At 37.6% G+C, this 14,672-nt stretch overlaps 1 protein-coding gene across 2 annotated transcripts in view; it reads left to right on the forward strand.

The window, feature by feature from the left end:
* Positions 1 to 12,793, forward strand: part of KIF5B (kinesin family member 5B) — a 34,619-nt gene extending 21,826 nt beyond the window's left edge. Inside the window, exons 16-26 of one of the 2 annotated variants that reach the window (XM_082753239.1) lie at positions 640 to 825; positions 1,602 to 1,719; positions 2,056 to 2,117; positions 2,206 to 2,315; positions 2,687 to 2,788; positions 4,647 to 4,707; positions 4,802 to 4,873; positions 5,040 to 5,144; positions 5,673 to 5,889; positions 7,697 to 7,829; positions 10,264 to 12,793. In XM_082753239.1, the coding sequence (XP_082609365.1) occupies positions 640 to 825; positions 1,602 to 1,719; positions 2,056 to 2,117; positions 2,206 to 2,315; positions 2,687 to 2,788; positions 4,647 to 4,707; positions 4,802 to 4,873; positions 5,040 to 5,144; positions 5,673 to 5,889; positions 7,697 to 7,829; positions 10,264 to 10,270 (1,173 nt within the window). In that variant the 3' untranslated portion in view covers positions 10,271 to 12,793. Of the gene's footprint in view, positions 1 to 636; positions 826 to 1,601; positions 1,720 to 2,055; positions 2,118 to 2,205; positions 2,316 to 2,686; positions 2,789 to 4,646; positions 4,708 to 4,801; positions 4,874 to 5,039; positions 5,145 to 5,672; positions 5,890 to 7,696; positions 7,830 to 10,263 lie in introns of both variants that reach the window. The other variant, XM_082753238.1, reaches the window with a different exon arrangement.
* Positions 12,794 to 14,672: the final 1,879 nt, after the last annotated feature.

A 14,672-nucleotide genomic window follows, 5' to 3' on the forward strand; every position in this document is an offset into this window, starting at 1 on the left:
AACAGAAATTGATTGTGCACAGACAAGATAGAGCAGGTATGGTTTCTGAAGTAGTGTTTTCATTCATACTGTTATTAGAACCATTTCACATGACAGTTTCAACTGCATCATCTTAGACTTGCAGTGGCAATCAAGATGCTAGTTATGTTAAAAATGGAACATGGAACTGAAATAAAAGATAAATTGAGAAGATGACTGTAGGACAGGAACATAAGCAGTGTTGTATGCAACTCACTATCTTTGTGTAAACAAAAGCATTTGGACAGGGGGAGGGGAACAACACAACATATAGTAAATGACTGCTATAACAAACTCTTGAAAGTAACTTACTGGTAGTAAGTTGCAGGTACAAGTATAACTGGCTGAGTCACGTCTGTAAGTGTTAAGCTTGTAAGGGGTGGGGTGTTGAAGGTAACCTTTTAAGCGTGCTGTACTTTCAGGTTATTCATTTAAGTTCAGAATTATAAATTATAAATTCAGAATAATATTAGGTAATATGAAGTTATGTTTTGGTGCCCAAGTGTTCTGATTACCTGCTGGGGTGAGGGCAGGGATGCTAGGCACTAAGTTGTTCCACCTCATCTTTAATTCTGTTTCTGTATCTAAGCTTTCTAAATGTGATTGCACAATTTTCAGCAGCCTGAGGGAACTGGCATGATAGATGAAGAATTCACAGTTGCAAGACTGTACATTAGCAAAATGAAATCAGAAGTAAAAACAATGGTAAAACGATGCAAACAGTTAGAAGGCACACAAGCTGAAAGCAATAAGAAAATGGAAGAAAATGAAAAGGAGTTAGCTGCCTGTCAGCTTCGTATTTCACAGGTAAATATTTCTTGTGTTCTTCCTAAATGCTCTTTTGAGTCCCATTAACCTCTAATGGGGGGAAGTTGCAGTAACTTTTTTGACACCTGACAAAGTAAGTTGCGTTTGAACAGCCACAGGACTTGGCTGTGTCCTGAATACTCTCTCCAGTTTGGGTCCTTCTGAGTAATGTGTGACAGGATGTCAGAATTTCTGCAATATGTCTGCAGCCTGATAATGCTTTTGCAGCAATTGTATTACATACTACAGTGTGTTTGTACTCTGTCACAGGATCCCTTACAAATACAAATCTTACAGGAAAGCACTGTCTTGTACTCTGCCCTAATGCAGCAAGTTGAAAGTGGGAGAGGTAGAATTAGCACCATGATACTTCAGTAGGTTTGCATAGCAGATGAATCTTGCTTCTAATGCCTGATGGGCTATATTTTGGTATTATTATTTTCTCTATATTGACCATACAGATGGTCATCTTTTATATCAGATGTGTACAGTACTGTTTTCTAAATGCAGTGAATCACTTTCCTCTGATAGCATTTAATGTGCAAAAACATTTATTCTCCCAGTAGAAAATTTACTTTCTTTCATTGAATGGCATGAATGTAAGACGTTGTCTTAAATTACAGATCTACTCAAGTAGTCATTCTTCTTAGAAAGTTTAGTTGGCACCATTTTTGTTTTGAGATCAGGATACTTGTTTAAAAATAAGTATAGTGTTTATGCAGAAGTAATTCCATGGTACCTAGTTCTGAAGTAAATGAATTTTTCTTTCCTACAAGCATGAGGCCAAGATCAAGTCGTTGACTGAGTATCTTCAGAATGTGGAACAGAAGAAGAGACAGCTGGAAGAGTCTGTGGATTCCCTTAATGAAGAACTAGTTCAACTCCGAGCACAAGGTAAGCATAGCTTTTTATAGTCTGTCCTTGCCCCACCCAAGTTTAAATATGTAATAATAAATAGGAAATTCATCTGTCTGGGTTGAAGAGCGGTGCTTCAGGATAGCATTTTGCTACTGAACATCTAGAACTAGTCAATAGAAAATCATACTTGCTGTTTCAAGTGCTAAGGATACGGATAAATTCAAGATGCTGCTGATTCAACTGGTACATGTGGGGACAGGTGGATAACTTTTTCCAAATTTTGAAGTGTTGGGCTGAGGGGAATTACTTCTTTCTTTCCTGTAAATGCTTAGCTTCCTGACTAAAACGTCTTTTCTCCTCTGTTCCTATTAGAAAAAGTCCATGAGATGGAGAAAGAGCACTTAAATAAGGTTCAGACTGCAAATGAAGTCAAGGTAAGTTAATGTAATTGTTGTTTTAAAACAAAATGAAGTATAACAACTTCTGAAAGTGTTTAATACATGTTTTTGTTTTTTATAATAGCAAGCTGTGGAACAGCAGATTCAGAGCCATCGTGAGACACATCAGAAACAAATCAGTAGCCTGAGAGATGAAGTTGATGCAAAGGAGAAACTTATCACTGAACTCCAAGAGTAAGCAATTGTCATCATTTTGGTACTGCCAAATGGCTGAACTGTGCAAGTACAGAAGTGTGGTAGGGTGGGAAGGAAATGGCAAAGGTTTTCTCCAGCAGTATCTAATTAGTGTTGCTTTACTGCATGTGGTTTGTTTCAATCAACTGACCCATTACAACATATCAGAAGCCTTAGTTACTGAGTGTTGATAATTTGATCTGGATTGCAGCTTAATGGGCTTCTGTTTGATGTTTCTGGTGACAGGGAGAAGGCAAAGATCTCTTCTGCTTTAGATTTAATTTTGTTGGATATCACAGAGATGTGCAGGTCTGTTCCCTATTCTTTCCAGTCCTTTTAAAATTACACCTAACATTTACTTTTGTCTTCAGCCAAAATCAGAAGATGATGCTTGAACAAGAACGTCTTAGAGTTGAACATGAGAAGTTGAAAGCAACTGATCAGGAAAAGAGTAGAAAACTCCATGAGCTTACGTAAGTGATAATTGTGCATAAAATAAGTGTTCCTGCACACTTTTATTTTTAAAACAAACGACCTGATATGATGAAGTCATTTTTCACTGCCTTAGTGTATAAAAGTGGAACAAAATTAATGAAAGATATACAAAGGCCAAATCAAATCTCAATGCTACAAGTTGGAGCAGTTAACGTTTTCATTTTTATAGCTAAGTTTTGCATGCTCTAGGACTAGAATAGGCTTACCTTGACTTTACAACAGTTCCCATTTTCTTCTTGGTTCTATGCAACTTATCTAGTCAGCTGGTTCTAACTGGCCTGTTGTTGAGATTCAACAGTTGTATACTTCATGAAGTAACCAAATAGTGTATTTTTTGAAATAGACGCTGAAATGTTAATGCAAAACTTAAAATTGAATTCCACTTGTGAGTAAGCTTCCACAGGTTAAGCTGAAAAGCAGTTATGAACTTAAAGAAATTTCACCATAATCTATAAATTTTACTAGACTATCTAGACTATCACTAGCACCCCCATTTCTGGTATAAACTTGTCTTTAAGTTAGGTATTCTTAACTCTTTCAAAAGTACATACTTTTTCTTTAGAAGCACCAACCAAATTTCAGGTTTTTAATCATAAAATTCACGTAATCAGGCTTGATTGGTCTGTACAAGTAACCAATCATAACACATTCATTTCAGTATCCTTACTATGAAATACAACGTTGGATTAAGTGATTTAAATTTTAATAGCGCTTTGGTCTTGTGAATCAATCTTATTCTCGTTTATTCATATGCCACTCAGTGTCATTTACAGTAGATTTTTCTTGTCTTACGAGATATGACAAACGCACTTGTGGTTCTCATTTCGTTTTGCAGGCTAAAATATGTCTTCATATATATGTGTGTGTGTGTGTATCATTAATCCCTTAAAGACACTTGCTGTGTTAGAAACTTTGCTCTTCCAAAGACCCATAAGAAGCATTAAAATTCTCTCCCTTCAGTCCAGATATTTTCCATTGTATATCATAAATGTGCATGGCAAAAGACTTTTTCCAGACCTCACTGGAAAATGGATGATGACATTCTTCAGAATATTTTATTGCCTCAGATGTTTAATCATTTAACTGTGGTCTAATAATGTAACTGTATGAGGAGAATTTTCAAGAGAAAAAGAAGCTCAAATATTCTGGCCACTTACTGGGAGTGGTTCGTTTTCATCTACTCCATGGCCTTCTTTTTCTGACTTGGATTCAGAAAAAGAAAAGTCCAAATCCCTTCATTGTGTCCTGTCAGAGTAAGGCATGCACTGCAATATAATTCTGAGAGAACATTAGTGGTGCAGTCAGTGCTTTCATGTTAAATAGGAAGACAGCAGCTCTGAAAAGTGGTGTCATTAGGCTATATTCCTGGAAATGGAGATTCCACTGCTTATGATGCAAAGTTTGGCAAATGTAGTAGGGATAAGGTGGTGGAACAAAAAAAAAAATCCTAAAGCCATCAGTTGGTACTAATTTACACTTTCGTAGCTGGTCAAAACTAAGAGCATTTTACAGGATAAGATTTTTCCCAAACATTGCTGAACCTGATTCTGAAAATCTACCTTTACCTGTTTTAGAAATTCATAATTTCTGCAGCTGAAAGTACGTGTTTGTATTCCTTCAGTGTTAAAAGTACTCCCTCTTTTCTTCTTGCAACTTTTTCTCCCCCACTTCATGTGGTTTTGAGTGTTGTCATCCATTGGTGATGTCCTTAACTGAGGACTTCAGCTGAAAGACAGACATTTTTCAATTTATATGTATAGTGTTTACCACTCTCTAGTCTTCTAAAACATTTCCAGTTTTGCTCAGATGCTTCAGGTTGAATGTATTCTCTTTTAGGGTTATGCAGGACAGGCGGGAACAGGCGAGGCAAGATTTAAAGGGTTTGGAAGAGACTGTGGTAAGTTAGTCAGAATACTTTCCAAAGTAAGTGTCAATACTTACTTTTTTCCTTCAGAAATAATTTTTGTCTTTTCCCTCCTCCTTAACTGTAGGCTAAAGAGCTTCAGACTCTTCACAATCTTCGGAAGCTGTTTGTTCAAGATCTGGCCACCAGAGTGAAAAAGGTAAAGTGATACTGTAAGGAAACTTGGTGTCTCTGGGGCTGTTGTGTAAATTTCAGTTTAAAACTGAACTTTGAATTGATCTTTTTTTTTCTGGCTTGATCTTAACTTGTAAGTTAAGATTTGTACTCAGCATCTTTTCTCCCTCCCTCTGACTTGGTTACTGCAGAGTGCTGAGATTGACTCGGATGATACAGGAGGCAGTGCTGCACAAAAGCAGAAGATTTCTTTCCTTGAGAATAATCTTGAACAGCTTACAAAGGTTCACAAGCAGGTACAGTGAGGCTTAATTTCAAGTTTAATTAAAAACAGATAAGCTACTTAAGCTCCATTATTATATAAGTAACTGAAAACCTATTGGTCATAAAGTAACTGTTCTGTAATTAAATATTTCTATGTCTTGAATGTGTTTCTTGATACAAAACAATAGATGCAAGGTTTCCTATAGTCATTTAATAGACATTTTAAGTGCATGTGGGTATATAATAAAATAGTTGCATTTAAACCAAGAAAGATCAAAAGTTAGTGTTTAGAGTTAACACATCAATTTTGAGGGATGCTTGCCTGTTTCCCTCTAATTAAATAAGGATGTAATCTTTAAGTGCCTGTGTTGGATAGCTTGTCCTTCCACAGTAACGGGCTTTCAAATGATAATCTTAGTGCTGAGCTTACAAGAAGCTTAAGTATGCATAGCATAGTAGCCCTACTATATGGTTTATATGTACAGTTCAGGGGGTTTTTGGTTGGTTGGTTCTCCCCATGGAGAGAGACACCAAGAAAATACCAGATTCAATTTTTGTAGCTGGTACGTGACAATGCAGATCTTCGCTGTGAACTTCCTAAACTGGAGAAGCGACTTCGGGCTACAGCTGAAAGAGTTAAAGCTCTGGAGTCTGCACTGAAGGAAGCCAAAGAGAATGCGTCTCGTGATCGCAAGCGGTATCAGCAGGAAGTAGACCGTATAAAGGAAGCTGTAAGATCCAAAAACATGGCCAGACGAGGACATTCTGCACAAATTGGTTAGTAGAGAATCCCTTGGCTCCTAAAACTTCTATCTCTCCTGATTTTTTTTTTATCTTCTTACATGTGCATTTTTCAACCATAGCTGTGTCCACTTGCGTGAACACAATGTATTTTCAACCACGAGTTACATTGTGGTTAGCAGTCAGATTGTGTTGTGTTTTGTTTTGTATTTCTTATTAAATGGATCTCTTCTATGACCTGGCTTCTTATAGCTGGACTTTTCTACAAGCTGGGAAAGTCTTACCTAGGATTCTGTCCTGAATGTGTTTTCTGTTTCCTAGAATGAAAAAAATACACTGAATGTGTGTCTTAGCTCTGTAACATCATTTCATAAGAATTTCTAAGACTAAGTAGGTGTTTCAGGGCAATGTGAGAGATTGCCATTGCCTTCATGAACGACAAAAATTGTATTGCTTTCTGTACATCCAGGTTGGGAGGGGGCAGACAGAAACCCACAACTAACATCCAAAGAGCCTTAATCCGGTATTCTTGGTTCTTTGTTCCAAAACATGTAGTATTCGGTAGTCCTCCTTAAACTGTGATAGCTAGTAGAATTTCTTACTGTGTGGTGGAAGGCAATCATACTCTTGGTCCTCCTTCTCACCTGCTATTATGCTGTCAAGTACTGAGGACCAGGATGGTTTGTGACCTGTGAAGAACTTACCTGTGCCTGTTACGATGTTGTTGTTGTTGTACCAGTAATTATGGGATCCACCTGTATCAGGACTTTAGTAATCAACGTACTTACCTTAAATTCTGATGTAACTGAGACGAGCATTGGAGTTGAATTTTGCTTGTATTCTGTAGGTTTGTAAAGAGCTGTTCCAGACTAAAATGTTTTTTGTGCCTTTTGGGAGGGATTCTGGTATGGGTTTTTTTGGTCTCTTCAAGTGGCAGCTCAAAAACTGATGCATTCCTGCTTTATCTTTCTGTCAAGTGATCTCTAAGACAACAAACAGAATTCTTTAGTGAGTTTACCACAGGTATAAAGCTTCCTGTATGTAGGTGTCTGGTTGAACACATGTTCCAGGAGATTAGTTTGCTGCAAGGCAGAAGTTGAGAAGTGTTTCTCAGATGTAGTTGCTACCTGTTGTTTAATATCTGTTTGTATGTTTTCTGTTTAACATGGCAGAACTCTGTAAAGTTATGCAGTTGTGTATGTTTCGTTAAATTGCTTTCAATCAGTTTTGCACTAGCTCTTGTGAAAGCATATGTAGCTTGTGAATTTCCTGTCAAAACTACTTGAATTCCAGAATATAGTAAGTTATATAATATATGCTGGTAAGTATTTGTTGGAGTAGTGTTTATTTGTGGAGTAACCAGTATGCAGAACAGCTTGTAGAGCAAAATAACTAGCTTGTAGAGCAGAATAAACTAGTGACATATTGAGCAGGTGTAAGAGAAACAGCAGGATATAATGGTTCTTTATAGGAACATAACACACAAAACTTCAGGTGATGAATTATTTGAGTTCATACTGACAAGAAACAGAACTCTTAAAGAGAAATACATTAGGTGGGGTAGATAACACGTGAGGAAAACCATTATCAGAAATTTTGTTAGCTTTAATGCTAGTAGGGACAATAAAAGGAAAACCTTGTCTATTTTTCAGGGCTGATTATATTTGATACTAATCTGACAGGTTCTTGGAATACCATCTCCTAAACTTGTTTTCCTCTAATTCAAAGTACATTCAATTTTGATTACTTCTAGGCCACTGCAAAATAAAGCATTAGTAAATTTGAATAATGAAAGATAAAATTGATATGTATATATCTGTAAATCATGTCTTGTTTTGTGCAGCTAAGCCTATCCGTCCTGGCCAGCATCCAGCAGCTTCTCCAACTCATCCAAGTGCAATTCGTGGGGGAGGTGCATTCACTCAAAACAGCCAGCCAGTTGCACTGCGTGGAGGTGGAGGACGGCAGGACAAAGTGTAAGTTTGGCTTGTAGGATTTGTTTTAAGTGTGCAACTGCTTTTTGTTAGTACTATTACAGTCCATTCTGTTGTATAAAATCACTTGAGTAATCAAATTAACTTATTTCAGGAATTTATAGTTAGAGGAATAATGCACCTGACTAATGCTGTTGTTTTTGTTATAAAACTGGCGTTTATTCTAAAATGGTGGTTGTTGAGTTCCTATGAAGTAGAACATAATGTAAAAAACAGTCAATTGGATATCATCACCAGCCACAGCAAGCAGCTAGTGTTTGAGAAGAGTTTGGAGAGTTCAAATTATTTTGTCTTGCTAATATTTGTAAAGGGTCCCCTTCAAAAAGCATTCAGCAATGAAATAAAAAAAGACCCTGTTCTTATGTTGTTTGTTCTAACTTTGTGCACTGTTTCATGTGTCTGCACATGTTTGGAAGTATTTAATGGAAAAATTCGTGTCGTTATCCAGTAAGTTTTAAATGTTGCCTGATTAAAATACACTTACGGTAATTGGAATCAATATGTGCACTTTAAAAATGGAGAATACATCTCATAAGCTCTTTTAATCTCAAATCATTACATTGAGTCAGGTACTTACGTATATTAAGTTATTTTCAGGATCAAGGCTTTTAATTAACATCTGTACTGTAGTTGGTCTGTTGGTTACCCAAGAGTAATGCTTTATTGCATCCTCCATCATCATCTTCACTTTTGAGTGTTGTAATATGAATGCCTTCTAGAAATTCTTAGTTAAGATTATCTGCATCTTCAGTTTGAAAATAATCTTAAAATAATCGATTGCATGGTGTGGTGCTTAAATCCTGGGCCTTCTTTTTTTTGAAGTGCACCAGAGCAGCTTATTAATCTTGTTTTCATTCATTTCTTTCTATTAACTGAATCTCTTTTCAAAGTTTTCCATCCAATTTAGTGAAGAAAATCAGGCTGTAGAACTAGTTAGGGTACCTGGTTGTGTTCAGTAGCCACTCTTAAAGTAGAGGTTGAAGTTGTGTACGTACTTTAAGCTTGAATAAGGTTTAATTTGAATTACCATGGAGCTGGCAATTCATGGATGTTTGATTATTACTTTGGCAAGGTGAATGTAATCTTGCAGCTACTCGAACTATGAAGTCAATCTAGCTCTGCTGTCCAATGCAGAGGCATATGAAGGTGTGATTGACTTAATGTATTTTTAGATGCCTAGAGCATGTAGAAACTCATGCTAAAATAATGTTGCCTAGAACTCCAGCAAGAGTCTATTTAGTCTCATACCTCTTTAAGAGTACTTACCGTAGATATAATCAGTGATATGTAGCTCAAAATTGAGCTTGTATTTTGCTTTGGAGAAGGATCACTGTTGGTCACTGGGATTTTAAATAGGAGACTTCGCACTTTGACTTTTGGACTATTTGTAGATTAATCATCAGGGAGTGAAAAATAGCTAAGTATTGGCTAAAGTCCCTTTTAAAAACAAACAGCAAAACAATAAAAGAAATCCCACTACATGATATACTTAGAGAATCCCTTAAGCAATTGTAAAGCTTTCATACTACATTTGGCATCAGCACATTAACCCATTGCTGCAGAATCAAACTGAGTTTAGCACTTAAAGGCAGAGCAATGGTCTTAATTTATTTGAACCCTCCTATTTTGGTTTTGGAGGAACCTCTGCCTTACGAACGTATGGGGAAAAGAACTTTTTTAAGCTTCATTTTGCTATTAAATATAGATATCTGTTGAGTTTGGGAATACTTAGGTAACCAGTAGCATTTTTCTCTGTAGTACTGTCTATTACAGTTTTTTCTGAGGATTAATACAGATACTAAGCATCAGAGTTTCTGGTTAGGGTATAAGTTTTGATGCAGTAGAAACATGGTGTGCTGTTTAACGTTTAGAGACCACCATTTAACTAATTATTCTGGAAATGTAAAAAAAAAAAAAAAAAAAAAAGTCAGCTGTTATTTCCTTACATAGATCAAACGTCTTTAGTGTAATTAATGCCAAATGATCTCTTCATTCCCACCTCATTTTCCCAAAGAGCCAAGGCAATAGTTTGAAGCAGCTGTTAGGTGGGTACGTGGTACCCAGGCAGTTTTCTCCCTTCCCTGCAAAAGCAGCAATGTTGTGGGAAATGGAGATGGGTTATAATTGGCTTGATTATAATGTTCACTGCTTTGGGTATCCGGTCTTGATTGCATTAGTCAGCTTATCTTGGTGTAAATTTGTATTGGTAACAGCCAGCATTGCTTAAATGCTTCCAGCATTGCATAATTTCTTATTCTAAAGCAGATGTTGTGTTAGCATTTATCTAAGTGGTTTAAGAACTGAGCTCTTAAAAGCTATGTAAATAATGAATGTGATCTACTGTAAATATAAATAGCTTGGCTTTTTTGGTTTATGAGGTACAAACACTTAACTTCTTTATTTCTCTCATTTGCAGTTGCTGAATGGTAAATGCAGCGTAAGAAGGCTTGGATATCATATAGAGGGAGTCATTCCATGACAATAATCTCTCCCTTTGGGGACTGTAGGATTATTTTTTGAAAATGTATAAATTATACCTGGCCTGTACAGCTCTTTTCCCCTTCTACAAATTCTGCTAACTGATTTCCTAACCCCTGCCCATACCCCCCCCCCCCCCAAAAAAAAAAAAACAAACTAGAGTGCAATTTTGGCGTCTTGAAAAATGACATGTTAGTTAAAGTGTAGCTCTGCTCATTACACGGTTTGTCTTTCATGTCTTAAATTTAGTCTGCACTGTGCCAAGCTGAATGTACATTAAGAAAATCTTAGTTCAATTTTTCTAGCTTAATTTTGTGTACATTTTATTGTCTTAGGGAATGTGCAACAGTGTTTAAGTATATTTTCATTTTTATCACATCACATAACACTACATGTCCCACTGAATTAGAACAGCACTCTACATTACAGTATGGTTTTCTTTTGGAATGCTACATAGAGCATTGGAACTAAATTTCTTTGTACAGTGTAAGAATACTGAAGTGTGCTTACGACAACTGCCATGAGGCACTGCAAGCGCTGCACCACAGAACTAAAGAGTTCAATATGAACAAGGCTGTGTAACTGTTATCTGATTAAATGCCCGTTTATCGGGTTATTTAGAGTTAAATATTGTACAGTAATAAGAGTAAACTGAAGTTTACAAAAGACTCTGGCAATGGATTATCTCATCTGTCCTGTTCCTGATTCTACACACAGTATAGTCTGGTAGAGTGAAAACATTCTGCTTCATTCTGATGAGCCTGTTTATCCATTTTGTCTATACCTGTGATGGTTCACTTTCGCTGTTGTAAAATAGTGAAATGAGCACAATCTAAAATTTAATTTGATATTCCACTGCATACACAGTACTGGAATTTTCGGCTAAAGTTTTAACTTTCAATTAAAATTAATTTCAGCAACAATTTCAGATACCTGATAAAGGATACAGCTTTTTAAAACTATGGATCTGGAAATCCCAGAGGTGTGTTTAAAATAAAAATAAATAAAGCACTATAGTGAATTGTATTTGTAATCCGTTTGTAAGTAGGTATATGAAATGTCCAAAGTAGTAGTTGTTGAATATTTTTCTTCTCTTTGCAATAAAGTCCTCTAAAGTGGCTAATGAAATGAAATGTTTTTTTTTTTTGTTTTTGAGCTCCAATACTTCCACTGAGCAGAATCTGGGTTTTAAGTTTTTTCTAGTATAATTTGCCTAACTTATTTATTAGGGTTTAGCCACTACAATTTTTAGCCTCCTTCTGCATAGAAACTAGTTTCCAGGTCTTTGAGAAAGAAGGAACTTAATGTTGCTGAAAGAATTTAGATAGCTTTCCAGGCCCTGTTAATACCACTTTGTGTGTTAGTTTGAATTTTTTGATGGGTACTCATCAGTTATTTTGGAAACAGTAGAGATTCTATAACTGTTCAGGCAGCAAATCACTTTCAACTTTTATATTATAAATAGACAAGTATTTATATTATGATGGAGTGTAGTCAGATTTTAGACCTTGAACCACTTGTTTTCTATATCTACAGTAGACTGAATTTTTAATAGTTTGATTTTTAATGGTTGAGTGTATCAGTCAGAAATCTCACTATTTGGGAGTTTTCAGCTTTTAAGACTGCCAAACACTCCAAACTTGCAGTTGTTTCAGAGCATGTCTAAAGACAGCACTCTGCAGAAAGAAAAGGAACAGCAAACTCCTTTCAGTTGAAATTTCTCATAATGGAAACAACACTGTCTGTTATCTTCCTCATTGTTAACTGCAGGTTTTCAGGCCTTGATTTGTTAATTTGCAATCAAAAGCAAAACCCCACTTTCTTTAAAATGCATTCATATGAAGCAGGATTTTTTTCTCATGCCTGTGAATGGGGGTTTCATTCCCATAGGTAATTATCGTGGGTTTTGGTGCTGAAAATTCCTGTTTAAAATAAAGAAATGATAGCCTGTAGCTCAGTGTACCTTTTTATATTTAAACTTTTTTATTTTAAATATTTTATGAAGTTTACGAAGAACTGCCTCTTAAAGTGTTAAATAAATAAAATATATACTCTGTTTTCTGGTTTGGCTGTCGTAGGTCAGCTGGACAGGACAATTACTGTTTTTTGTAAATTAATATTCAGTCTATACAGGGAATGTTCAACACTGCTGTTTCAACTTGCAGTCTTTGGTTCTTTTATGTTCCTCTAGATCATATTTTTTTAAAAGATGGTTTAGGATAGGAACTCGGTGAAATAATATTTATTTCTGGTGAACAACTAAATTATTTACATAACTTAAATGCTGACTCACTACTGTGTGTAATTCTAAATTTGACATGAGAGGACAAGTCTACCTGTGGAATATGATTTAACTTCAGTACACTTAAGATGCATTTAAAACAATTGGTTTGGGGGAGACGCCATATAGTTTTAACTTACCTGCATGCTGTAAATGTATTTGTGTTTAAATAAAGAGAAGAAAAATCTTTGAATTTCGTGCATTTATTCAGTCTTCACATGAGTGTGTCAAATTGTCCCTGTTTGTTTATTTCACTTGTTTCCTGACCAGTTATCTTTGCTTAAATTGTGATTATCATAAACCTCCAGTTACCTACACTGATAAGCTGCAACTGTCTCAGGCATTCATTGACACAATCTAAATTGAGGGAGGGACAGGGACATGCCTAAAGTCCGTCCAAGTTTGTTATAGCCAGGGGCTTGGGATAGCATACCTTTTGAATGAACCAAGAAGCTGTAATAGTGATTTTTTTTTTTGTAAATGTCAAAATGTATTACTGTATATGAGGTATGCTACACATAAACCTCTCTTGAATCACTTAAGTCCATCACACTGCCAAGGGATACAGCAAACACATCTGAAAAATCACTAATAAAGACTGATCAATGTATTGGGATTTTTGCCTTTGTGGTTCTGAGCTCATTCACCTTCTTGAGCTTCCCCTCTTTCCCTTCTCTTTATCACTTTATTCCAGAATTACAGCACAGCATACCCAAGTTGGGAGAGTCCCATAAGGATCATCCAGTCCAACTCCTGGCACCACACAGGTCTACCCAAAATTTCAGACTAAGTCAAACACTTCTCAAACTCTGACAGGCTTGGTGCAGTGACTGGGGACTCCCTGGGGAGCCTGTTTCAGTGTGCGAGCACCCTCTTGGTGAAGAACCTCTTCCTGATGTCCAGCCTAAACCTCCCCTGCCTCAGCTTTACACCATTCCTGTGGGTCCTATCACCAGTCACTAAAGAGAACAGATCGGTGCCTGTCCCTCTGCTCCCCCTCATGAGGAAGCTGTAGACTGTGATGAGGTCTCCCCTCAGCTCCCTCTTTTCCCAGCTGAACAAGTCAAGTAACCTCAGCCGCCCATCATACATCTTCCCCTCTAGGCCCTTCACCATGTTTGTAGCCCTTTTTCAACCAATCCTTCCTAGGGGAGAAGGGGCAAGTGAAGTGGGACTGGGAAGAGTGCAATTTTAACTGCTTTTAGTCTTGTTCTGCAAGTTGAAAATGCAGAGGGTATCAATCGACTAGGCAATGTAACGGGGGGAGGAGGGATGTGAAGAAAAATGTAATACATATGGATGAGACTGCTGTATAAGGCTGTATTTAGTTTATCTTTGAAAAGTAAGAGGGTGATAGCTATCTAGGGGGAAAAAAAGGGTGTGTTGAGGGCCACACAGCATGGTGCAGCAGATCTGTATTGTAGATACTTTAAAGGTAAAGATCATTGTGGAGTCAGTCATGCCCGTGTATACCAGGCACGTTGATATTACTGAATCAAGCTAAATCTACTACGTCTTTTCTACCTGAGAAACTGGGGGAAGTTTTGATAAATACCTCTAGCAAGTAAGGAGAGCAGCAGAGACCAAATTCTCGGCATTCCCCAATGCAGAAGACTGGGTGTGGAGGACTCCCAGGTGCCCCCAGCAGCAAGCCCTCCGTCCCTGTGGCCTCTCTTCGAGTAGCTCGTACCACCAGCAGCCCCTGATAATGTTCGGAAAGGGAACTTGGACTTCTCTGCATGCGTGGGGTCATTGGGAGCATATGCCTTGCAGCTGGTAGCACCGCGCTGGAGGTGGCTGTGGAGCCTCTCAGACTTTTTGGCGGGTGCTTGGCCGGGCTTTGCATCGGCAGCGGTGTTCAAAAGGGAATAAATTCATTGATTCATTGAATTCATTAATTCATTACCTCAGCGAGGCTGCCGAGGCCGGGGCTGAGGCCCGGACACCAAACGGCCCCGGTGCCGCCAGGGGGAGCGCGGCGCCCACCCGGCCCCCGCCCGCAGACCCGGCCTCAGGCCGCGGGGCCCGGCTGCAGGGCGGCGGCTCCCCCAGCACCGCTCCCACAC

This window comes from Aythya marila (assembly GCF_965140915.1).
Source record: "Aythya marila genome assembly, chromosome: 2".
Taxonomy (NCBI): Eukaryota; Metazoa; Chordata; class Aves; order Anseriformes; family Anatidae; genus Aythya; species Aythya marila.